Raw genomic sequence first — 24,671 nt, forward strand, 5'->3', positions numbered from 1 at the left:
ATTATTACGGGTTAATTTATTTTTAATTGTATAAAAGAGTTTGATGTATTGTTGGTTGCGGCTTAACCCGATTTTTTTTTTAAATGATTATTTTAAATTAATTCATTTTAATATTTAATTACAAAATATTAATAATAATACTTAATTGTAGTTAAATTGTTTTTATTAATTATTGTATATAACTTTATTATTACGGGTTAATTTATTTTTAGTTGTACAAAAGAGTTTGGTGTATTGTTGGTTGCGGCTTAACCCCATTTTTTTTTAAATAATTATTTTAAATTAATTTATTTTAATGTTTAATTGCAAAATAATAACAAAAAATTGTAGTTAAAATGTTTTTATGTTTTTATTTTTATTAGTAATTATTAATTAATTACAATTTGTTTAATACTTTTGATGCCAACGCTATTTTAGATGTGTGTACAATGTAATGCAAAAGTTAACTTTTTAAACATAATTTATGTCACAATAAATTTAAATTTTGCAATAAATTTTCTAGAAAATAACAAATACGGCTTTAAATTTCAATGAATTTAAATAAATAAAATAAAAATCACGTACGAGGAATATTTTAGATTTAAATTTAGACTTTAGTTTTTAATAAAAGGAATTAAAGTTGTTTTAATAAAAGAATTTAATCTCGCATTTTTAGTTTTTCTTTTAAAATATACAAGCAAAGGTTGTAAAATTTGGAATGTTAAGTGTTTTGAGTGCAATTAGTGTTTAAAATGCCAAGAAAACCACTTTTTTTTTTCAAGTTAAACTCAAGTTGTGTCAGCAAGTTAATTTTTGAATTAAAGTTACAAAAAGAGTCATGGAAACGAATGTAATTTTATCAGAAAAATCGCCGAAAAAAACGGCGAACATTTTTTCGAAAATCCTTTTTATGTGAGTCAAAAAATAAGCATTAATTTTAATCTAAACAATTTTTTTTAACAGTTGGTTAATTGAAATAATTAAAAATGGCAATAAAAACGGATTATCCTCATTAAACGATTTATATACCCTCGATAATTCCGATAAATCATCGAATCTCGGCGATAAACTCGAAGATTTATGGTTAAAAGAATTTGAAAGTGCCAAAAAATCAAAACGAAAACCCAAATTAATGCGGGCTTTGTTAAAAATGTTTTGGAAAAACTATCTCTTTCACGGATTTTTAATGTTTCTCCATATGGGAGTTCTCCGTATTTTTCAACCGATCATAATCGCCGTATTAATCGAAATTTTCAACGAAAAGAATCAACAAAATCAATCTTTGATTATTTACGGAGCTTCTTTGGTTATATTAACCGTTTTAATCGCCTTTATTAACAATCACAGCAGTTTAAATTTAATGAAAACAGGAATGCAAGTTCGAATCGCTTGCGGATCGCTAATTTATCGAAAAGTAATTATTTAATCTTGTAGAGCATAAAAAATCCTTTATAATGAGCCCAAACTCGATGGGGTTATCTCAAAAAATAACCGAGATATCGAAATTAATAAAAAAATAAACAATTGACGATCGCGTTTTTTAAAATGATCGTATCTCGTTTGTTTTTTGAGATAACCCCATCGAGTTTGGGCTCATTTTAAAGGATTTTTAACGGGGTTGAAGAATTTTTATTAAAAAAGTTTAATTAATATATAGACATTAAAGTTGAGTCAATTAACTTTAAATGCACACGTTTCTGGGCAAATAATAAACATACTTTCGAATGATATGAATCGATTTGAATACGTGACGGCGGCTTTACATGTGATTTGGATACTTCCAATTAAATTGTTGTTAATTAGTTATTTTATGTGGGATGAAATTGGAATTTCCTTTTTGTCTGGAATTTCTGGGATGATGTTAATGACGGTTTTTATACAAGGTGAGGTATTATTTGATAAATGCAGTAAAACCTCGATGTAACGGACCTAGTTAGAACGCATTAAAAATTAAAAGAATGTTTTTTGAACTGTTTCTCAAGTATAAGGAAACAGAAAAAGCTTGTTGGTGTGTGTCAAAATAATATTAATCGATTGGAAACATCTTGTATATACTTGAGGAAAACGAATAAAGTTAATGGCATTAAAGGGGATGTTTTCCAGAAACTTTAAAGACTTTTGAGTATGAGAAAGCTCGATTGGTGTGAGTCAAAATGGTTCTAATCGATTAAAAATTTGATTAAGATCATTAAAGAGAAAGAGAAAATTAAAAAATAATGATTTTGATTATTTTTGAGGTGTTTCTAAGATACCAGGATATGGAAAAAAATTATTTAAGTGTGTCAAAATGGTTTTAATCGATTAGAAACAACTTGTATATACTTGAGAAAAGCGAAAAAATTTTATAACATTGAAGGGTATGCTTTGCAGAAATTTCAAAGACTTTTAAATATGAGAGAACCCGATTGGTGTGTGTCAAAATGGTTCTAATCGATTAAAAACATCACTAGAATGATTATGGAGAAAGAAAAAATTAAAAAAAATTGATTTTGATGTTTTTTAAAATGTTTCTAAGGTACCAGAATGTAAAAAAAAGATTATTTAAGTGTGTCAAAATGGTTTTAATCGATTGGAAACGCCTTGTATATAACATTATATACTTGAGAAAACCAAAAAAAGTTAATAACATTAAAGGGGATGCTTTCTAGAAATTGCAAAGACTTTTGAGTATGAGAGAATCCGATTGGTGTTAGTCAAAATGGCTCTAATTGGTTAAAAACATCACTAAGATACTTAAGGAGAAAGAAAAAGTTGAAAAAAATGATTTTGATATTTTTTAAAGTGTTTCTAAGATACCAGAAAATAGAAAAAGCTGATTGAAGTGTGTCAAAATAGTTTTAATCGATTGGAGACGTCTTGTATACACTTAAAGAAGGCGAGAAAAGTTAGTAAAATTAAAAGGGATGTTTTCCAGAGATTTCAAAAACTTTTGAATATGAGAGAACCCAATTGGTGCGAGTCAAAATGGCTCTAATCGGTTAAAAATATCACTAGAATAATTATGGGGAATGAAAAAAATTAAAAAAAATGATTTTGATGTTTTTTAAAGTATTTCTAAGACACTAGGATGTAGAAAAAGATTATTTAAGTGTGTCAAAATGGTTTTAATCGATTGGAAACGCCTTGTATATAACATTATATACTTGAGAAAACCAAAAAAAGTTAATAACATTAAAGGGGATGTTTTCCAGAAATTTCAAAGTCTTTGGAGTATGGCTATAATTGGCCAAAATGGCTATAATGGGTTAAAAACAGCACTGAGATACTTAAGGAGACAGAAAAAGTTGAAAAAAATGATTTTGATGTTTTTTAAAGTGTTTCTAAGATACCAGGAAATAGAAAAAGCTGATTGAAGTGTGTCAAAATAGTTTTAATCGATTGGAGACGTCTTGTATATACTTAAAGATGACGAAAAAAGTTAATAACATTAAAAGGGATGTTTTCCAGAGATTTCAAAGACTTTTGAATATGAGAGAACCCAATTGGTGTGAGTCAAAATGGCTCTAATCGGTTAAAAATATGACTACGATAATTAAGGTGAAAAAAAAGTTTAAAAACAAATGATTTTGATGTTTTCTGAAGTGTTTCTAAGACACCAGGACATAGAAAAAGACTATTTAAGTGTGTCAAAATGGTTTTAATCGATTAGAAACACCTTGTATATACTTGAAAAAGACGAGAGAAGTTAATAACATTAAAAGGGGTGTTTTCCAGATATTTTAAAGTCTCTTTAGTATGAAAAAAATCTAGGTTGGTGTTAGTCTAAATGGCTCCAATCGATTAAAAACATCACTACGATAATTAAGGAGAAAGATAACTTTAAAAACAAATGATTTTGATGTTTTTTGAAGTGTTTCTATGATGCCAGGAAACAGAAAAAGCTAATTGAAGTGTGTCAAAATGGTTTTAATCCACTGGAAACACCTTGTATATACTTGAGGAAGACGAAAAATGTTAATAACATTAAAAGGGATGTTTTCCAGATATCTCAAAGTCTTTTTAGTATGAAGAAACACGGTTTGGTGTGAGTCTAAACGGCACCAATCGATTAAAAACATCACTACGATAGTTAAGGTGAAAGAAAACCTTAAAAACAAATGATTTTGATGTTTTTTGAGGTGTTTCTAAGACACCAGGAAATAGAAAAAGCTTATTGAAGTGTGTCAAAATGGTTTTAATCGATTGGAAACACTTTGTATATACTTGAGATAAGCTAAAAAAGTTAATAACATTAGAGGGGATGTTTTTTAGTAATTTTAAAGAGTTTTGAGTATGAAAAAACTCGATTGGTATGAGTCTAATGGCTCCAATCGATTAAAAACATCACTACGATAATTAAGGAGAAAGAAAACTTCAACAACAAGTGATTTTGATGTTTTTTGAAGTGTTTCTAAGATACCAGGAAATAGAAAAAGCTTATTGAAGTGTGTCAAAATGGTTTTAATCGATTGGAAACACTTTGTATATACTTGCAAAAAGCGAAAAAAAGTAATAACATTAAAAGGAATGTTTTCCATAAATTTCAAAGACTTTTAAATTTGAGGGAAATCGATTAGTATGAGTCAAAATGGTTCTAATTCATTATAGACATCACTAAAAGAAGTAAAAAGAAAGAAAAAATCAAAAAAAATTGATTTTGATGTTTTTTGAAGTGTTTCTAAGATAGCAGGAAATAAAAAAAACTTATTGGTGTGTGTCAAAATAATATTAATCGATTGGAAACATCTTGTATATACTTGATAAAAGCGAAAAAACATTTCGGACACTTTCTTTCTCTGATTTTAATGCGTTTCATCGAGGTTTTATTGTATTTTTTTTAAAATAATCCTTTTATAAGCAATTTTTTAGGTTGCTCGGGAAAATTATCATCATATTTTCGAAAAAAAACCGTAATTAGAACCGAAAATCGTTTAAATTTACTGAAAGAGTTCTTAGCTGGTATCGTAACGATAAAAATGTCATCTTGGGAGACGCCGTTTAAAAAATTATTAGTTAATTCTCGAATTAAAGAATCAAAATTTTTAATTTTTACGTCATACATGACTGCGTTATATGAAACTTGTATTTTAATCGTGGAAAAAGTAGCCTCTTATTTTACACTAACCTGTTATTACTTCTTGGGGCATCAAATAACATCAGATAAAGTGTTTTTCTTATCGCAATGCCACAACGTTTTGCAAATGTCCATGGCGGTTTTCTTTCCAATGGCGGTTCAATTAGGTGCTGAATGTAAAGTGTCTATTAAAAACATAGAAGAAATTTTAATGTTAGATTCCAACCAAGAAAGTGCCGAAAAAATCGACAGTTACAAAGAAATTAAAAACACAAAAAAAATAAATAACCCAAAAATAATTTTAAAAAATGTTTCAACAAACTCAAACGGATTTACATTAAAAAACATCAACTTGGAAATAAATCCAGGGGAATTAATTGCGATAATCGGCCCGGTTGGATCCGGGAAAACAACGTTATTAAATTTATTTCTAAAAGAACTCACCCCCAAAGAAGGTGAGGTAGAAATTCCCGAAAATATTTCATTTTGTTCTCAAACCCCATGGCTGTTTAATTCATCAATTAAAAAAAACATCATTTTTAACCAACAATTCGACAAAACGCGTTACCAACAAATCTTAAAATTAACAACATTAAACAAAGACATCGAAAACCAAAGTAATCGAGATAACACTTTCGTCGGAGAAAAAGGGATGTTTTTAAGCGGTGGCCAAAAATCAAGAATTAATTTAGCCAGATCTATTTATAAAGAATCGGATCTTTACATTTTTGACGATCCATTTTCAGCTTTGGACGCGCAACTTGCAAAAAGCGTGTTTGAAAAGTGCGTTTTAAAATTTTTAAGGGGCAAAACACGCATTGTTGTTACGCACAATTTGGAGATTTTGAAAGATTTTGATAAAATTGTTATTATGAGTGAGGTACTATAAATAATTTAATTATTATTAATGTTATTAATTTGCAATTAATTTTAGGGTGGAATAGAAACTCAAGGAAATTACTCGGATTTATTAGCATCGAGAAACGATTATTTAATTTCTTCTTTACAAACTTTAAGGAGGCGATCTACTATTATAGATATCGATGTTAAGATGAGCAGAAGAAAACCATCACTAATTTCGAGGCTATCATCATTATCGCTTTTGGTAAGAGCTTTTTAAGAAATATATATCATGAAAATTAAAAAAAAATATATTTGGATGATTTTTGAAATCGTTTCAAATGTGCCAAAAAACAGAAAAAGCTTGTGGGTGTGTGTCAAAATTGTATTAATCGATTAGAAACACATTGTATATACTTGAGAAAAAAGAAAGAAGTTAATAACATTAAAGGGGATGTTTTCCAGAAAGTTCAAAGATTTTTGAATATGAGAGAACCCGATTGGTGTTAGTCAAAATGGCTATAATTGGTTAAAAACATCACTAAGATACTTAAGGAGAACGAAAAATTTGAAAAAAATGATTTTGATGTTTTTTGAAGTATTTATAAGACACCAGGAAATAGAAAAAGTTTATTGAAGTGTGTCAAAATGGTTTTAATTTATTAGAAACTCCTTGTATATAGCGAAATAAATTAATAACATTAAAGAGGATGTTTTTCAGAAATGTCAAAACGTTTGAATATGAGAAATCTTGATTGGTCTGAGTCAAAATGTTTTCAAAAGTTTGTTAGTTTGTGTTCAAATGGTTCTAATCGATTAAAAACATCTCTAAAATAGTTAAGGAAAATGAAAGAATTAAAAATAAAAATGTTGTTGTTTTTGAAACTGTTTCAAATGTGCCAGGAAATACAAAAAACTTATTGGTGTGTGTCAAAATGGTTCTATTCGATTAAAAACATCTGTAGAACAGTTAAGGAGGATGAAAGAATTAAAAAAACCGATTTTGATGTTTTATAAAATTGTTTCAAATGTACCAGGAATCAGAAAAGGCTTATTTTTGTGTGTCAAAATGGTTCTAGGCGATTAAAAACATCTCTAGAAAGGCTGAGGAAGATGAAAAAATAAAAAAAAATGATTCTAATACTTTTTGAAATTGTTTCAAATGTGTCAGGAAATAGAAAAAGCTTGTTTGTGTGTGTCAAAATGGTTCTAAGCGATTAAAAACATCTCTAGAATAGCTGAGGAAGACGAAAAAATTAAAAAAAATGATTCTAATACTTTTTGAAATTGTTTCAAATGTGTCAGGAAATAGAAAAAGCTTGTTTGTGTGTGTCAAAATGGTTCTAAACGACTAAAAACATCTCTAGAATAGCTGAGGAAGATGAAAAAATTAAAAAAAAGGATTTTAATGCGTTTTGAAATTGTTTCATATGTGCTAGGAAATATAAAAAGCTTAATGGTGTGTGTCAAAATGGTTCTAATCGATTAAAAACATCTCTAGAACAGTTATGGAGGATGAAAGAATTAAGAAAACTGATTTTGATGTTTTATGAAATTGTTTCAAATGTACCAGGAAACAGAAAAAGCTTATTGATGTATGTCAAAATGGTTCTAAGCGACTAAAAAAAGATTTTAATGCTTTTTGAAATTGTTTCATATGTACTAGGAAATAGAAAAAGTTTGTTGGTGTGTGTCAAAGTGGTTCTAATCGATTTAAAACATCTCTAGAACAGTTATGGAGGATAAAAGAATTAGAAAAACTGATTTTTATGTTATTGAAATTGTTTCATATGTACAAGGAAACAGAAAAAGCTTTATATTTTCGAATATTTCTGTACATTGATGCATCTGAGAGCAAAAGTATCAGAAAAAGCTTATTGGTGTTTGTCGAAATGACTCTAATCAATTAAAAACATCTCTAGAACATTTAAGCAGGATGAAAGAATTAAAAATGTGCTTTTGATGTTTTTTGAAGTTGTTTCAAATGTGTCAGGAAATACAAAAAGCTTGCTGGTGTGTGTCAAAATGCTTCTGGACGATTAAAAATATCTCTAGAAAAGCTGAGGAAGATGAAAAAATTAAAAAATATGATTTTAATGCTTTTTGAAATTGTTTCAAAAGTGCCAGGAAATAGAAAAAGCTTTATATTTTCGAATATTTCTCTGCATTGATGCATCTGAGAGCAAAAGTGTCAGAAAAAGCTTATTGGTGTTTGTCGAAATGACTCTAATCAATTAAAAAAATGATTTTGATGTTTTTTGAAGTGTTTATAAGACACCAGGAAATAGAAAACGCTTATTGAAGTGTGTCAAAATGGTTCTAATTGATTGGAAACTCCTTGTATATACTTGAGAAAACCGAAAGAAATTAATAATATTAAAGAGGATGTTTTTCAGAAATGTCAAAAAGTTTGAATTTGAGAAATCTTGATTGATCTGAGTCAAAATGGCTCCAAAAGTTTGTTGGTTTGTGTTCAAATGGTTCCAATCGATTAAAAACATCTCTAAAATAGTTAAGGAAAATGAAAGAATTAAAAATAAAAATTTTGTTGTTTTTTGAAACTGTTTCAAATGTGCCAGGAAATACAAAAAACTTATTGGTGTGTGTCAAAATGGTTCTATTCGATTAAAAACATCTCTAGAACAGTTAAGAAGGATGAAAGAATTAAGAAAACTGATTTTGATGTTTTATAAAATTGTTTCAAATGTACCAGGAATCAGAAAAAGCTTATTTTTGTGTGTCAAAATGGTTCTAGGCGATTAAAAACATCTCTAGAAAAGCTATGGATATGAAAAAATTAAAAAAAAAGATTATAATGCTTTTTGAAATTGTTTCAAATGTGCCAGGAAACAGAAGAAGCTTGTGAAAGTGTGTCAAAATGGTATTAGTCGATTGGAAACACATTGTATATACTTCAAAAAAAAAGAAAGAAGTTAATAACATTAAAGGGGTTATTTTCCAGAAATTTCAAAAATTTTTGAGTATGAGAGAACCCGATTGATGTTAGTCAAAATGGCTATAATTGGCTAAAAACGACACTAAGATACTTAAAGAGAAAGAAAAAGGTGAAAAAAATGATTTTGATGTTTTTGAAGTGTTAATGAGTTACCAGGAAATAGAAAAAGTTTATTGAAGTGTGTCAAAATGGTTCTAATTGATTGGAAACTCCTTTTATATACTTGAGAAAAGCGAAATAAATTAATAACATTAAAGAGGATGTTTTTCAGAAATGTCAAAAAGTTTGAATATGAGAAAACTTGATTGGTCTGAGTCAAAATGGCTCCAAAAGTTTGTTGGTTTGTGTTCAAATGGTTCCAATCGATTAAAAACATCTCTAAAATAGTTAAGGAAAATGAAAGAATTAAAAATAAAAATTTTGTTGTTTTTTGAAACTGTTTCAAATGTGCCAGGAAATACAAAAAACTTATTGGTGTGTGTCAAAATGGTTCTATTCGATTAAAAACATCTGTAGAACAGTTAAGGAGGATGAAAGAATTAAAAAAACCGATTTTGATGTTTTATAAAATTGTTCCAAATGTACCAGGAATCAGAAAAAGCTTATTTTTGTGTGTCAAAATGGTTCTAGGCGATTAAAAACATCTCTAGAAAGGCTGAGGAAGACGAAAAAATTAAAAAAAATGATTCTAATATTTTTTGAAATTGTTTCAAATGTGTCAGGAAATAGAAAAAGCTTGTTTGTATGTGTCAAAATGGTTCTAAACGACTAAAAACATCTCAAGAATAGCTGAGGAAGATGAAAAAATTAAAAAAAAGGATTTTAATGCGTTTTGAAATTGTTTCATATGTGCTAGGAAATACAAAAAGCTTAATGGTGTGTGTCAAAATGGTTCTAATCGATTAAAAACATCTCTAGAACAGTTATGGAGGATGAAAGAATTAAGAAAACTGATTTTGATGTTTTTTGAAGTTGTTTCAGATGTGTCAGGAAATACAAAAAGCTTGCTGGTGTGTGTCAAAATGGTTCTAGACGATTAAAAATATCTCTAGAAAAGCTGAGGATGATGAAAAAATTAAAAAAATATGATTTTACTGCATTTTGAAAATGTTTCAAATGTGCCAGGAAATGCAAAAAGGTAATTGTTGTGTGTCAAAATGGTTCTAGGCGATTAAAAGCACCTCTAAAAAAGCTGAGGACAATGAAAAATTAAAAAAAATAATTATAATGCTTTTTGAAATTGTTTCAAATGTGTCAGGAAATAGAAAAAGCTTTATATTTTCGAATATTTCTCAACATTTATACATCTGAGAGCAAAAGTGTCAGAAAAAGCTTGTTTGTGTGTGTCAAAATGGTTCTAAACGACTAAAAACATCTCTAGAATAGCTGAGGAAGATGAAAAAATTAAAAAAAAGGATTTTAATGAGTTTTGAAATTGTTTCATATGTGCTAGGAAAAACAAAAAGCTTAATGGTGTGTGTCAAAATGGTTCTAATCGATTAAAAACATCTCTAGAACAGTTATGGAGGATGAAAGAATTAAGAAAACTGATTTTGATGTTTTATGAAATTGTTTCAAATGTACCAGGAAACAGAAAAAGCTTATTGATGTATGTCAAAATGGTTCTAAGCGACTAAAAACTTGTCTAGAATAGCTAAGGAAGATGAAAAAATTAAAAAAAAAAGATTTTAATGCTTTTTGAAATTGTTTCAAATGTACTAGGAAATAGAAAAAGTTTGTTGGTGTGTGTTCAAATGGTTCCAATCGATTAAAAACATCTCTAGAACAGTTAAGAAGGACGAAAGAATTAATAAAATTGATTTTGATGTTTTTTGAGGTTGTTTCAATTGTGCCAGGAAATACAAAAAGCTTATTGGTGTGTGTCAAAATGGTTCTAATCGATTAAAAACACCTCTAGAAAAGCTGAGGAAGATGAAAAAATTAAAAAATATGATTTTAATGCTTTTTGAAATTGTTTCAAAAGTGCCAGGAAATAGAAAAAGCTTTATATTTTCGAATATTTACCTACATTGATGCATTTGAGAGCAAAAATGTTAGAGAGTAAAGTGTTAAGGGTACAATTTGCAACAACTTTTGTTCTAAAAGATTTTCTGTATTATGTTCTGAATACCGATTTTCTTTTATACTCTTCTAATTTTCGTATTTTCGAATATTTCTCTACATTGATGTCAAAATGGTTCTAATCGATTAAATACATCTCTAGAACAGTTAAGGAGGCTGATAGAATTAAGAAAACTGGTTTTGATGTTTATTGAAGTTGTTTCAAATGTACCAGGAAACAGAAAAAGCTTATTGATGTATGTCAAAATGACTCTAATCAATTAAAAACATCTCTAGAACAATTAAGCAGTATGAAAGAATTAAAGAAACTGCTTTTGATGTTTTTTGAAGTTGTTTCAAATGTGTCAGGAAATACAAAAAGCTTGCTGGTGTGTGTCAAAATGGTTCTAGACGATTAAAAATATCTCTAGAAAAGCTGAGGATGATGAAAAAATTAAAAAATATGATTTTACTGCTTTTTGAAATTGTTTCAAATGTGCCAGGAAATAGAAAAAGCTTATTGGTGTGTGTCAAAATGGTTCTAATCGATTAAATACATCTCTAGAACAGTTAAGGAGGATGAAAGAATTAAGATCACTGATTTTGATGTATTATGAAATTGTTTCAAATATACCAGGAAACATAAAAAGCTTATTGGTGTGTGTCAAAATTGTTCTAGACGATTAAAAACATCTCTAGAATATTAATTAAAAGAATTAATTAAATTTAGCCAAATTATTTTTTGTTTTATCTTAAATAAAAATAGACTTAATTGTTTCAGAGCACATTATCTGAAACTCAAGAAGACCTCGATGAAAAAACCACGAAAGAAGTAACACTAAAACAAGGATTTTTACCATATAAAGAATATTTAAAATCAACGGGAGGATTTATTCCAATAACAATTTTAGCATTCTTAATGATTTCGGCTCAAATTTCAAGTAGTTTGTTTGATTATTTCATAACAATTTGGTAATTAAGTTAATAAATTTAACAAATTAATAAATAACTTAATCTAAATTTATTGTTTCAGGGCAAATTCGTCTTACTCAATCATCTCAAACACCGATTTCACCTACTTTTACATCTTCACCTTTTCAATCCTTCTCCTAACACTTTTAACAACAATACGATCATTTTATTTCTTTAAATTATCCACAACAGCCGCAAATAACCTTCACACCTCATCAATTGAAGCGTTATCAAAAACTTCGATTCAATTTTATGATGAAACCCCATCGGGAAGAATTTTAAATCGTTTTTCGAAAGATGTAGCAACAATTGATACCATTTTACCTAGGGTTGTAATCGAATCATTACAAATTTTTTTACAAACAATTGGGATTATGGTCATGATTTGTTTGTGTAATTATTATTTGGTTGTTGCGGTCGTTGTAATTTTTGGGATGTTTGTGAAATTTCCCGTTTGGTATTTGGGAACTTCCAGGAAAATTAAGCATTTAGAAGGGATTGCAAAAAGTCCGATTTTATCGCATTTAGCTACTACTTTAGATGGAATCGTAACTATAAGAACTTTTAGAAGTGAGAGGGAAGTTGTGAATCAATTTGATGGACACCAAGTTAATTTTTTATCTTTTTTTTTGTATCAAATTAATTATAAATTAATTTTAGGATGTTCATACATCAGCAATGGTCTTAATGTTAACTTGCTTGAACGCGTTTAATTTATGGTTGGATTTATTGGCGGTGATTTTTGTATTTTTCATCGTTTTTGGATTTATTATTTTATCTCAAGGTTTATTAATCATTATAAATTAAAATTAGAACTAACACTAACGCTATTTTGGTTTCTGGTGTATTTTTGATAACTTCAAAAACTTTTTTTTTGATGCTTTAATCTTCCTTAAGTATTCTAGAGGTGTTTTTAATCGATTAGAACCATTTTGACACACACCAATAAGCTTTTTCTATTTCCTGGTATCATAGAAGTACTTCAAAAAACATCAAAATCGTCTTTTTTTTACTTTTTCTTTCTCCTTAACTATTCCAGTGGCGTTTTTAATCGATTAGAGCCATTTTGACTCATACCAATCGGATTCTCTCATATTCAAAATTTTTCAGTAAATTTAAACGATTTTCGGTTCTAATTACGGTTTTTTTTCGAAAATATGATGATAATTTTCCCGAGCAACCTAAAAAATTGCTTAAAAAAGGTATATTCAAAACAAAATTGCAATAAAACCTCGACTTAAACGGATTAATACGGGAAAGGAAGTGTCCGAAATGTTTTTTCGCTTTTATCAAGTATATAAAAGGTGTTTCCAATCTATTAATATTATTTTGACACACACCAACAAGTTTTTTTTATTTCCTGCTATCTTAGAAACACTTCAAAAAACATCAAAATCAATTTTTTTTGATTTTTTCTTTCTTTTTACTTCCTTTAGTGATGTTTATAATGGATTGGAACCATTTTGACGCACACTAATCGATTTCACTCAAATTTAAAAGTCTTTGAAATTTATGGAAAACATTCCTTTTAATGTTATTATCTTTTTTCGCTTTTTGCAAGTATATACAAAGTGTTTCCAATCGATTACAACCATTTTGGCACACTTCAATAAGCTTTTTCTATTTCCTGATGTCTTAGAAACACTTCAAAAAACATCAAAATCATTTGTTGTTAAAGTTTTTTTTTCACCTTAATTATCGTAGTGATGTTTTTAATCGATTGGAGCTATTTAGACTAACACCAATCTAGTTTTTTCATACTAAAGAGACTTTGAAATATCTGGAAAACATCCCTTTTAATGTTATTAACTTCTCTCATCTTTTTCAAGTATATACAAGGTGTTTCTAATCGATTAAAACCATTTTGACACACTTAAATAGTCTTTTTCTATGTCCTGGTATGTTAGAAACATTTCAAAAAACATCAAAATCATTTGTTGTTAAAGTTTTTTTTCACCTTAATTATCGTAGTGATGTTTTTAATCGATTGGAGCTATTTAGACTAACACCAATCTAGTTTTTTCATACTACAGAGACTTTGAAATATCTGGAAAACATCCCTTTTAATGTTATTAACTTCTCTCGTCTTTTTCAAGTATATACAAGGTGTTTCTAATCGATTAAAACCATTTTGACACACTTAAATAGTCTTTTTCTATGTCCTGGTATGTTAGAAACATTTCAAAAAACATCAAAATCATTTGTTTTTAAAGTTTTCTTTCTCCTTAATTATCGTAGTGATGTTTTTAATCGATTGGAGCTATTTAGACTAACACCAATCTAGTTTTTTCATACTAACGAGACTTTGAAATATCTGGAAAACATCCCTTTTAATGTTATTAACTTCTCTCGTCTTTTTCAAGTATATACAAGGTGTTTCTAATCGATTAAAACCATTTTGACACACTTAAATAGTCTTTTTCTATGTCCTGGTGTCTTAGAAACACTTCAAAAAACATCAAAATCATTTGTTTTTAAAGTTTTCTTTCTCCTTAATTATCGTAGTGATGTTTTTAATCGATTGGAACCGTTTAGACTAACACCAATCTAGTTTTTTTCATACTAAAGAGACTTTGAAATATCTGGGAAACATCCCTTTTAATATTATTAACTTCTCTCGTCTTTTTCAAGTATATACAAGGCGTTTCCAATCGATTAAAACCATTTTGACACACTTAAATAATCTTTTTCTATGTCCTGGTGTCTTAGAAACACTTCAAAAAACATCAAAATCATTTGTTTTTAAAGTTACCTATCTCCTTAATTATCGTAGTGATGTTTTTAATCGATTGGAGCCATTTAGACTCACACCAATTGGGTTCTCTCATATTCAAAAGTCTTTGAAATCTCTGGAAAACATCCCTTTTCATGTTATTAACTTTTCTCGCCTTCTTTAAGTGTATACAAGACGTCTTCAATCGATTAAAACTATTTTGACACACTCTAATCAGCTTTTTCTATTTCCTTGTATCTTAGAAGCACTTTAAAAAACATCAAAATCATTTTTTTCAACTTTTTCTTTCTCCTTAAGTATCTCAGTGATGTTTTTAACCCATTATAGCCATTTTGGCCAATTATAGCCATACTCAAAAGACTTTGAAATTTCTGGAAAACATCCCCTTTAATGTTATTAACTTTTTTTGGTTTTCTCAAGTATATAATGTTATATACAAGGTGTTTCCAATCCATTAAAACCATTTTGACACACTTAAATAATCTTTTTTTACATCCTGGTATCTTAGAAACACTTTAAAAAAACATCAAAATTATTTGTTTTTAAAGTTTTCTTTCTCCTTAATTATCGTAGTGATGTTTTTAATCGATTGGAACCGTTTAGACTAACACCAATCTAGTTTTTTTCATACTAAAGAGACTTTGAAATATCTGGAAAACATCCCTTTTAATATTATTAACTTCTCTCGTCTTTTTCAAGTATATACAAGGTGTTTCTAATCGATTAAAACCATTTTGACACACTTAAATAGTCTTTTTCTATGTCCTGGTATGTTAGAAACATTTCAAAAAACATCAAAATCATTTGTTTTTAAAGTTTTCTTTCTCCTTAATTATCGTAGTGATGTTTTTAATCGATTGGAGCCATTTAGACTCACACCAATTGGGTTCTCTCATATTCAAAAGTCTTTGAAATCTCTGGAAAACATCCCTTTTCATGTTATTAACTTTTCTCGCCTTCTTTAAGTGTATACAAGACGTCTTCAATCGATTAAAACTATTTTGACACACTTTAATCAGTTTTTTCTATTTCCTTGTATCTTAGAAGCACTTTAAAAAACATCAAAATCATTTTTTTCAACTTTTTCTTTCTCCTTAAGTATCTCAGTGATGTTTTTAACCCATTATAGCCATTTTGGCCAATTATAGCCATACTCAAAAGACTTTGAAATTTCTGGAAAACATCCCCTTGAATGTTATTAACTTTTTTTGGTTTTCTCAAGTATATAATGTTATATACAAGGTGTTTCCAATCCATTAAAACCATTTTGACACACTTAAATAATCTTTTTTTTACATCCTGGTATCTTAGAAACACTTTAAAAAACATCAAAATCATTTGTTTTTAAAGTTTTCTTTCTCCTTAATTATCGTAGTGATGTTTTTAATCGATTGGAACCGTTTAGACTAACACCAATCTAGTTTTTTTCATACTAAAGAGACTTTGAAATATCTGGAAAACATCCCTTTTAATGTTATTAACTTCTCTCGTCTTTTTCAAGTATATACAAGGTGTTTCTAATCGATTAAAACCATTTTGACACACTTAAATAGTCTTTTTCTATGTCCTGGTATTTTAGAAACATTTCAAAAAACATCAAAATCATTTGTTTTTAAAGTTTTCTTTCTCCTTAATTATCGTAGTGATGTTTTTAATCGATTGGAGCTATTTAAACTAACACCAATCTAGTTTTTTCATACTAACGAGACTTTGAAATATCTGGAAAACATCCCTTTTAATGTTATTAACTTCTCTCGTCTTTTTCAAGTATATACAAGGTGTTTCTAATCGATTAAAACCATTTTGACACACTTAAATAGACTTTTTCTATGTCCTGGTATGTTAGAAACATTTCAAAAAACATCAAAATCATTTGTTTTTAAAGTTTTCTTTCTCCTTAATTATCGTAGTGATGTTTTTAATCGATTGGAGCCATTTAGACTCACACCAATTGGGTTCTCTCATATTCAAAAGTCTTTGAAATCTCTGGAAAACATCCCTTTTCATGTTATTAACTTTTCTCGAGTTCTTTAAGTGTATACAAGACGTCTTCAATCGATTAAAACTATTTTGACACACTTCAATCAGCTTTTTCTATTTCCTTGTATCTTAGAAGCACTTTAAAAAACATCAAAATCATTTTTTTCAACTTTTTCTTTCTCCTTAAGTATCTCAGTGATGTTTTTAACCCATTATAGCCATTTTGGCCAATTATAGCCATACTCAAAAGACTTTGAAATTTCTGGAAAACATCCCCTTGAATGTTATTAACTTTTTTTGGTTTTCTCAAGTATATAATGTTATATACAAGGTGTTTCCAATCCATTAAAACCATTTTGACACACTTAAATAATCTTTTTTTTACATCCTGGTATCTTAGAAACACTTTAAAAAACATCAAAATCATTTGTTTTTAAAGTTTTCTTTCTCCTTAATTATCGTAGTGATGTTTTTAATCGATTGGAACCGTTTAGACTAACACCAATCTAGTTTTTTTCATACTAAAGAGACTTTGAAATATCTGGAAAACATCCCTTTTAATATTATTAACTTCTCTCGTCTTTTTCAAGTATATACAAGGTGTTTCTAATCGATTAAAACCATTTTGACACACTTAAATAGACTTTTTCTATGTCCTGGTATGTTAGAAACATTTCAAAAAACATCAAAATCATTTGTTTTTAAAGTTTTCTTTCTCCTTAATTATCGTAGTGATGTTTTTAATCGATTGGAGCCATTTAGACTCACACCAATTGGGTTCTCTCATATTCAAAAGTCTTTGAAATCTTGGAAAACATCCCTTTTCATGTTATTAACTTTTCTCGCCTTCTTTAAGTGTATACAAGACTTCTTCAATCGATTAAAACTATTTTGACACACTCTAATCAGCTTTTTCTATTTCCTTGTATCTTAGAAGCACTTTAAAAAACATCAAAATCATTTTTTTCAACTTTTTCTTTCTCCTTAAGTATCTCAGTGATGTTTTTAACCCATTATAGCCATTTTGGCCAATTATAGCCATACTCAAAAGACTTTGAAATTTCTGGAAAACATCCCCTTTAATGTTATTAACTTTTTTTGGTTTTCTCAAGTATATAATGTTATATACAAGGTGTTTCCAATCCATTAAAACCATTTTGACACACTTAAATAATCTTTTTTTACATCCTGGTATCTTAGAAACACTTTAAAAAACATCAAAATCATTTGTTTTTAAAGTTTTCTTTCTCCTTAATTATCGTAGTGATGTTTTTAATCGATTGGAACCGTTTAGACTAACACCAATCAAGTTTTTTTCATACTAAAGAGACTTTGAAATATCTGGAAAACATCCCTTTTAATATTATTAACTTCTCTCGTCTTTTTCAAGTATATACAAGGTGTTTCTAATCGATTAAAACCATTTTGACACACTTAAATAGTCTTTTTCTATGTCCTGGTATCTTAGAAACACTTCAAAAAACATCAAAATCATTTGTTTTTAAAGTTTTCTTTCTCCTTAATTATCGTAGTGATGTTTTTAATCGATTGGAGCCATTTAGACTCACACCAATTGGGTTCTCTCATATTCAAAAGTCTTTGAAATCTTGGAAAACATCCCTTTTCATGTTATTAACTTTTCTCGCCTTCTTTAAGTGTATACAAGACTTCTTCAATCGATTAAAACTATTTTGACACACTCTAATCAGCTTTTTCTATTTCCTTGTATCTTAGAAGCACTTTAAAAAACATCAAAATCATTTTTTTCAACTTTTTCTTTCTCCTTAAGTATCTCAGTGATGTTTTTAACCCATTATAGCCATTTTGGCCAATTATAGCCATACTCAAAAGACTTTGAAATTTCTGGAAAACATCCCCTTTAATGTTATTAACTTTTTTTGGTTTTCTCAAGTATATAATGTTATATACAAGGTGTTTCCAATCCATTAAAACCATTTTGACACACTTAAATAATCTTTTTTTACATCCTGGTATCTTAGAAACACTTTAAAAAACATCAAAATCATTTGTTTTTAAAGTTTTCTTTCTCCTTAATTATCGTAGTGATGTTTTTAATCGATTGGAACCGTTTAGACTAACACCAATCAAGTTTTTTTCATACTAAAGAGACTTTGAAATATCTGGAAAACATCCCTTTTAATATTATTAACTTCTCTCGTCTTTTTCAAGTATATACAAGGTGTTTCTAATCGATTAAAACCATTTTGACACACTTAAATAGTCTTTTTCTATGTCCTGGTATCTTAGAAACACTTCAAAAAACATCAAAATCATTTGTTTTTAAAGTTTTCTTTCTCCTTAATTATCGTAGTGATGTTTTTAATCGATTGGAGCCATTTAGACTCACACCAATTGGGTTCTCTCATATTCAAAAGTCTTTGAAATCTTGGAAAACATCCCTTTTCATGTTATTAACTTTTCTCGCCTTCTTTAAGTGTATACAAGACTTCTTCAATCGATTAAAACTATTTTGACACACTCTAATCAGCTTTTTCTATTTCCTTGTATCTTAGAAGCACTTTAAAAAACATCAAAATCATTTTTTTCAACTTTTTCTTTCTCCTTAAGTATCTCAGTGATGTTTTTAACCCATTATAGCCATTTTGGCCAATTATAGCCATACTCAAAAGACTTTGAAATTTCTGGAAAACATCCCCTTTAATGTTATTAACTTTTTTTGGTTTTCTCAAGTATATAATGTTATATACAAGGTGTTTCCAATCCATTAAAACCATTTTGACACACTTAAATAATCTTTTTTTACATCCTGGTATCTTAGAAACACTTTAAAAAACATCAAAATCATTTGTTTTTAAAGTTTTCTTTCTCCTTAATTATCGTAGTGATGTTTTTAATCGATTGGAACCGTTTAGACTAACACCAATCAAGTTTTTTTCATACTAAAGAGACTTTGAAATATCTGGAAAACATCCCTTTTAATATTATTAACTTCTCTCGTCTTTTTCAAGTATATACAAGGTGTTTCTAATCGATTAAAACCATTTTGACACACTTAAATAGTCTTTTTCTATGTCCTGGTATCTTAGAAACACTTCAAAAAACATCAAAATCATTTGTTTTTAAAGTTTTCTTTCTCCTTAATTATCGTAGTGATGTTTTTAATCGATTGGAGCCATTTAGACTCACACCAATTGGGTTCTCTCATATTCAAAAGTCTTTGAAATCTTGGAAAACATCCCTTTTCATGTTATTAACTTTTCTCGCCTTCTTTAAGTGTATACAAGACTTCTTCAATCGATTAAAACTATTTTGACACACTCTAATCAGCTTTTTCTATTTCCTTGTATCTTAGAAGCACTTTAAAAAACATCAAAATCATTTTTTTCAACTTTTTCTTTCTCCTTAAGTATCTCAGTGATGTTTTTAACCCATTATAGCCATTTTGGCCAATTATAGCCATACTCAAAAGACTTTGAAATTTCTGGAAAACATCCCCTTTAATGTTATTAACTTTTTTTGGTTTTCTCAAGTATATAATGTTATATACAAGGTGTTTCCAATCCATTAAAACCATTTTGACACACTTAAATAATCTTTTTTTACATCCTGGTATCTTAGAAACACTTTAAAAAACATCAAAATCATTTGTTTTTAAAGTTTTCTTTCTCCTTAATTATCGTAGTGATGTTTTTAATCGATTGGAACCGTTTAGACTAACACCAATCAAGTTTTTTTCATACTAAAGAGACTTTGAAATATCTGGAAAACATCCCTTTTAATATTATTAACTTCTCTCGTCTTTTTCAAGTATATACAAGGTGTTTCTAATCGATTAAAACCATTTTGACACACTTAAATAGTCTTTTTCTATGTCCTGGTATCTTAGAAACACTTCAAAAAACATCAAAATCATTTGTTTTTAAAGTTTTCTTTCTCCTTAATTATCGTAGTGATGTTTTTAATCGATTGGAGCCATTTAGACTCACACCAATTGGGTTCTCTCATATTCAAAAGTCTTTGAAATCTTGGAAAACATCCCTTTTCATGTTATTAACTTTTCTCGCCTTCTTTAAGTGTATACAAGACTTCTTCAATCGATTAAAACTATTTTGACACACTCTAATCAGCTTTTTCTATTTCCTTGTATCTTAGAAGCACTTTAAAAAACATCAAAATCATTTTTTTCAACTTTTTCTTTCTCCTTAAGTATCTCAGTGATGTTTTTAACCCATTATAGCCATTTTGGCCAATTATAGCCATACTCAAAAGACTTTGAAATTTCTGGAAAACATCCCCTTTAATGTTATTAACTTTTTTTGGTTTTCTCAAGTATATAATGTTATATACAAGGTGTTTCCAATCCATTAAAACCATTTTGACACACTTAAATAATCTTTTTTTACATCCTGGTATCTTAGAAACACTTTAAAAAACATCAAAATCATTTGTTTTTAAAGTTTTCTTTCTCCTTAATTATCGTAGTGATGTTTTTAATCGATTGGAACCGTTTAGACTAACACCAATCAAGTTTTTTTCATACTAAAGAGACTTTGAAATATCTGGAAAACATCCCTTTTAATATTATTAACTTCTCTCGTCTTTTTCAAGTATATACAAGGTGTTTCTAATCGATTAAAACCATTTTGACACACTTAAATAGTCTTTTTCTATGTCCTGGTATCTTAGAAACACTTCAAAAAACATCAAAATCATTTGTTTTTAAAGTTTTCTTTCTCCTTAATTATCGTAGTGATGTTTTTAATCGATTGGAGCCATTTAGACTCACACCAATTGGGTTCTCTCATATTCAAAAGTCTTTGAAATCTCTGGAAAACATCCCTTTTCATGTTATTAACTTTTCTCGCCTTCTTTAAGTGTATACAAGACGTCTTCAATCGATTAAAACTATTTTGACACACTTTAATCAGTTTTTTCTATTTCCTTGTATCTTAGAAGCACTTTAAAAAACATCAAAATCATTTTTTTCAACTTTTTTTTTCTCCTTAAGTATCTCAGTGATGTTTTTAACCCATTATAGCCATTTTGGCCAATTATAGCCATACTCAAAAGACTTTGAAATTTCTGGAAAACATCCCCTTTAATGTTATTAACTTTTTTTGGTTTTCTCAAGTATATAATGTTATATACAAGGTGTTTCCAATCCATTAAAACCGTTTTGACACACTTAAATAATCTTTTTTTACATCCTGGTATCTTAGAAACACTTTGAAAAACATCAAAATCATTTTTTTTTAATTTTTTCATTCTCCATAATTATTCTAGTGATATTTTTAACCGATTAGAGCCATTTTGACTCACACCAATTGGGTTCTCTCATATTCAAAAGTTTTTGAAATCTCTGGAAAACATCCCTTTTAATGTTATTAACTTTTCTCGCCTTGTTTAAGTATATACAAGACGTCTTCAATCGATTAAAACTATTTTGACACACTTCAATAATCTTTTTCTACATCCTGGTATCTTAGAAGCACTTTAAAAAACATCAAAATCATTTTTTTTTAATATTTTCATTCTCCATAATTATTCTAGTGATATTTTTAACCGATTAGAGCCATTTTGACTCATACCAATCGGATTCTCTCATATTCAAAATTTTCTGGAAAACATCTCCTTTAATGTTATTAACTTTTTTCACTTTTCTCAAGTATATACAAGGTATTTCCAATCGATTAAAACCATTTTGACACACACCAACAAGCTTTTTTTGTTTCCTTACATCTTAGAAACACTTTTAGACAATAATTTTGCTTGTACTTCAATTAATACCGGCCATAAAAATCTTAATAATCATATTTATATGAGATTTCGTTTTAGTAACATCAATAAATGGAAGTTTCGTTGGTTTGGCTATAACCCAAGGAATGATTTTAACACGAATCGCTCAACACGGTGTTCGGCAAACAACGGAAGTAATCAATCAGATAACTTCAGTTGAAAGAATCGTTGAGTACAAAACATTACCTCCGGAAAGAACTAAACTTGATTCAAAAAAATTTGATGATTGGCCAAAAAAGGGCCAAATCGAATTTAAAGATGTTTCATTAAAATATTCCGAATTCGATGGAAACATTTTGAAACATTTAAATTTCTTAGTTAATCACCAAGAAAAAATTGGAATCGTTGGGAGATCAGGAGCTGGAAAATCTTCAATCATTTCTGCAATTTTTCGAATGGCAAAAATCGAGGGATCGATTAAAATCGATGAAATCAATACGGAAAGTATCCCTTTAAACGTTCTTAGGGATAAAATCTCAATAATTCCTCAAGAACCAGCCTTATTCTCAGCTTCGGTAAGATTTAATTTAGATCCTTGGAATAAATACGAAGATTCGCAAATTTGGAACGCCTTAAACGAGGTCGACTTAAAAGGTTTAATCAGCAACTTAGACGTGGAAATTGAAAATGCTGGTTCAAATTTGAGCATGGGCCAAAAACAACAAATCTGTTTGGCCAGGGCGATTTTGAGAAACAATAAAATTTTAATCATGGATGAGGCCACCGCGAATATGGACACTAAAACCGACGATTTAATCCAAAAAACGATTAAGAAACATTTCAAACATTGCACGATTCTCACTGTGGCTCATCGATTAGAGACGATAATCGATTCAAATCGGGTTATGGTGTTATCTTTTGGGCATCTCGAAGAGATGGATCATCCTTATTTATTGTTGCAAAATAAAAATAGTTCGTTTTATAAGTTAGCTTATGAATGCGGCCCGATTAATTTAAAAGAATTAATCGATATTAGTTCGAAATCGTTTCAACTCAAATAAAATTTCAATATAAATTTAATTCTTTTATTTAAATAAACCTATTTTTGCATTTCTTAGTGAATAATGATACTGGCAGAACAATAGGTACTTTCTGCTAAAAAATTATATGAATCAGAAGACTAGATACTACTGGCAGAAGACTACATATTGCTAATAGAAGACGAGAAACTGCTGGCAGAAGATTAGAAACTGTAAGAAGAAGACTTGATACTGTTTGCAGAAGACTAGATACTGCTGGCAGAAGAATGGGGATTACTAGTAGAAGACTAGATATTACTGGCAGAAGACATAATGACGGAAGGGCTTCCAAAATACTTGATGAAGGAGGAGAGTGAGGATGGGAAAAGGCTGATGACCAGATTTCGTTGTAGTAATGAGAAGAGAGCGCACAAGTACTCGGCAGACGATGTGGAGACGCTGAAACAAACCTGTGGCAGATTTTGGAAGAGTTTTAGTACTTGAAAATTAGATACTGGTGGAAAAAAAGTAGTTATTCTTTATAGAAGACTACATGATGCTTGTAGAAGACTAGATACTGCTGGGCGAAGAATAGATACTTCTTGCAGAAGACTACATATTGCTAATACAAGACGAAATACTGCCGGCAGAAAACTATATATTGCTAATAGAAGACGGGATAGACTCCTTGAACCTGCATTACATACTAAAAATATCGTGTAGGTTTTTGGTGCATTTAGTACAGAGGATTTTAAATGTAAGGAGTAAGTAATTCAAATGTAATATAAGTAGATAATGCACCAAAACTGTGTAGAGAAAACCAGAACAAATTCTAAATGTCCAACAAGTGAAAACAAAAAATCTGCCTGAAAATAGACTATAAGACTACATATTGTTAGTAGAAGACGTAATACTGGTGGCAGAAGACTATACATTTCTAATAGAAAGCGACACACTGCTTGCAGAAAGCTAGATACTGCTGGCAGAAGATTAGATGCTGCCGGAAGAAGACTAGATACTCCTTGCGGAAGATTATATGAGTCAGAAGAGTAGATATTGTTGGCAGAAGACTACATATTGGTCATGGAAGACCAGATACTGTTGGCAAAAGACTACAAGTTGCTAATAGAAGGACTAGATGCTCATTTTAAAGATCGATATCTTCGCAACCGCTTGATAAAAAAAATTGCGGTACAATTTGTTAAAATCACTGAACATTTCTACATAACATATGTTAATTTGAAAATTTTCAGCTCCGCGGTTTTTTTTATCACGAGTTAAATGAGAAAAGTACCCGATTTTGGACGATACCGGCAACATTGCCAATTTTACAATTTTGTTTCTCAAAAACTATCTGAC

General features: G+C 28.9%; 2 protein-coding genes across 2 annotated transcripts in view; one reads left to right on the forward strand and one right to left on the reverse strand.

The window, feature by feature from the left end:
* Positions 1-24,671, reverse strand: part of LOC111419426 (exostosin glycosyltransferase sotv) — a 48,361-nt gene that overhangs the window by 14,323 nt on the left and 9,367 nt on the right. Inside the window, exon 3 of the mRNA XM_023052226.2 lies at positions 5,084-5,217. Within this exon, the coding sequence (XP_022907994.2) occupies positions 5,084-5,105 (22 nt within the window). The 5' untranslated portion in view covers positions 5,106-5,217. The remainder of the gene's footprint in view (positions 1-5,083; positions 5,218-24,671) is intronic.
* On the forward strand, positions 696-23,368 carry LOC111419424 (ATP-binding cassette sub-family C member 4-like). The gene is made up of 9 exons (XM_071195423.1): positions 696-891; positions 943-1,393; positions 1,637-1,862; positions 4,828-5,912; positions 5,967-6,137; positions 11,671-11,861; positions 11,923-12,469; positions 12,522-12,645; positions 22,393-23,368. The coding sequence occupies exons 1-9, from the start codon at positions 818-820 to the stop codon at positions 23,352-23,354; spliced, it is 3,831 nt and encodes a 1,276-aa protein (XP_071051524.1). The 5' UTR covers positions 696-817; the 3' UTR covers positions 23,355-23,368.

The sequence above is a fragment of the Onthophagus taurus genome, chromosome 3, assembly GCF_036711975.1.
Source record: "Onthophagus taurus isolate NC chromosome 3, IU_Otau_3.0, whole genome shotgun sequence".
Taxonomy (NCBI): Eukaryota; Metazoa; Arthropoda; class Insecta; order Coleoptera; family Scarabaeidae; genus Onthophagus; species Onthophagus taurus.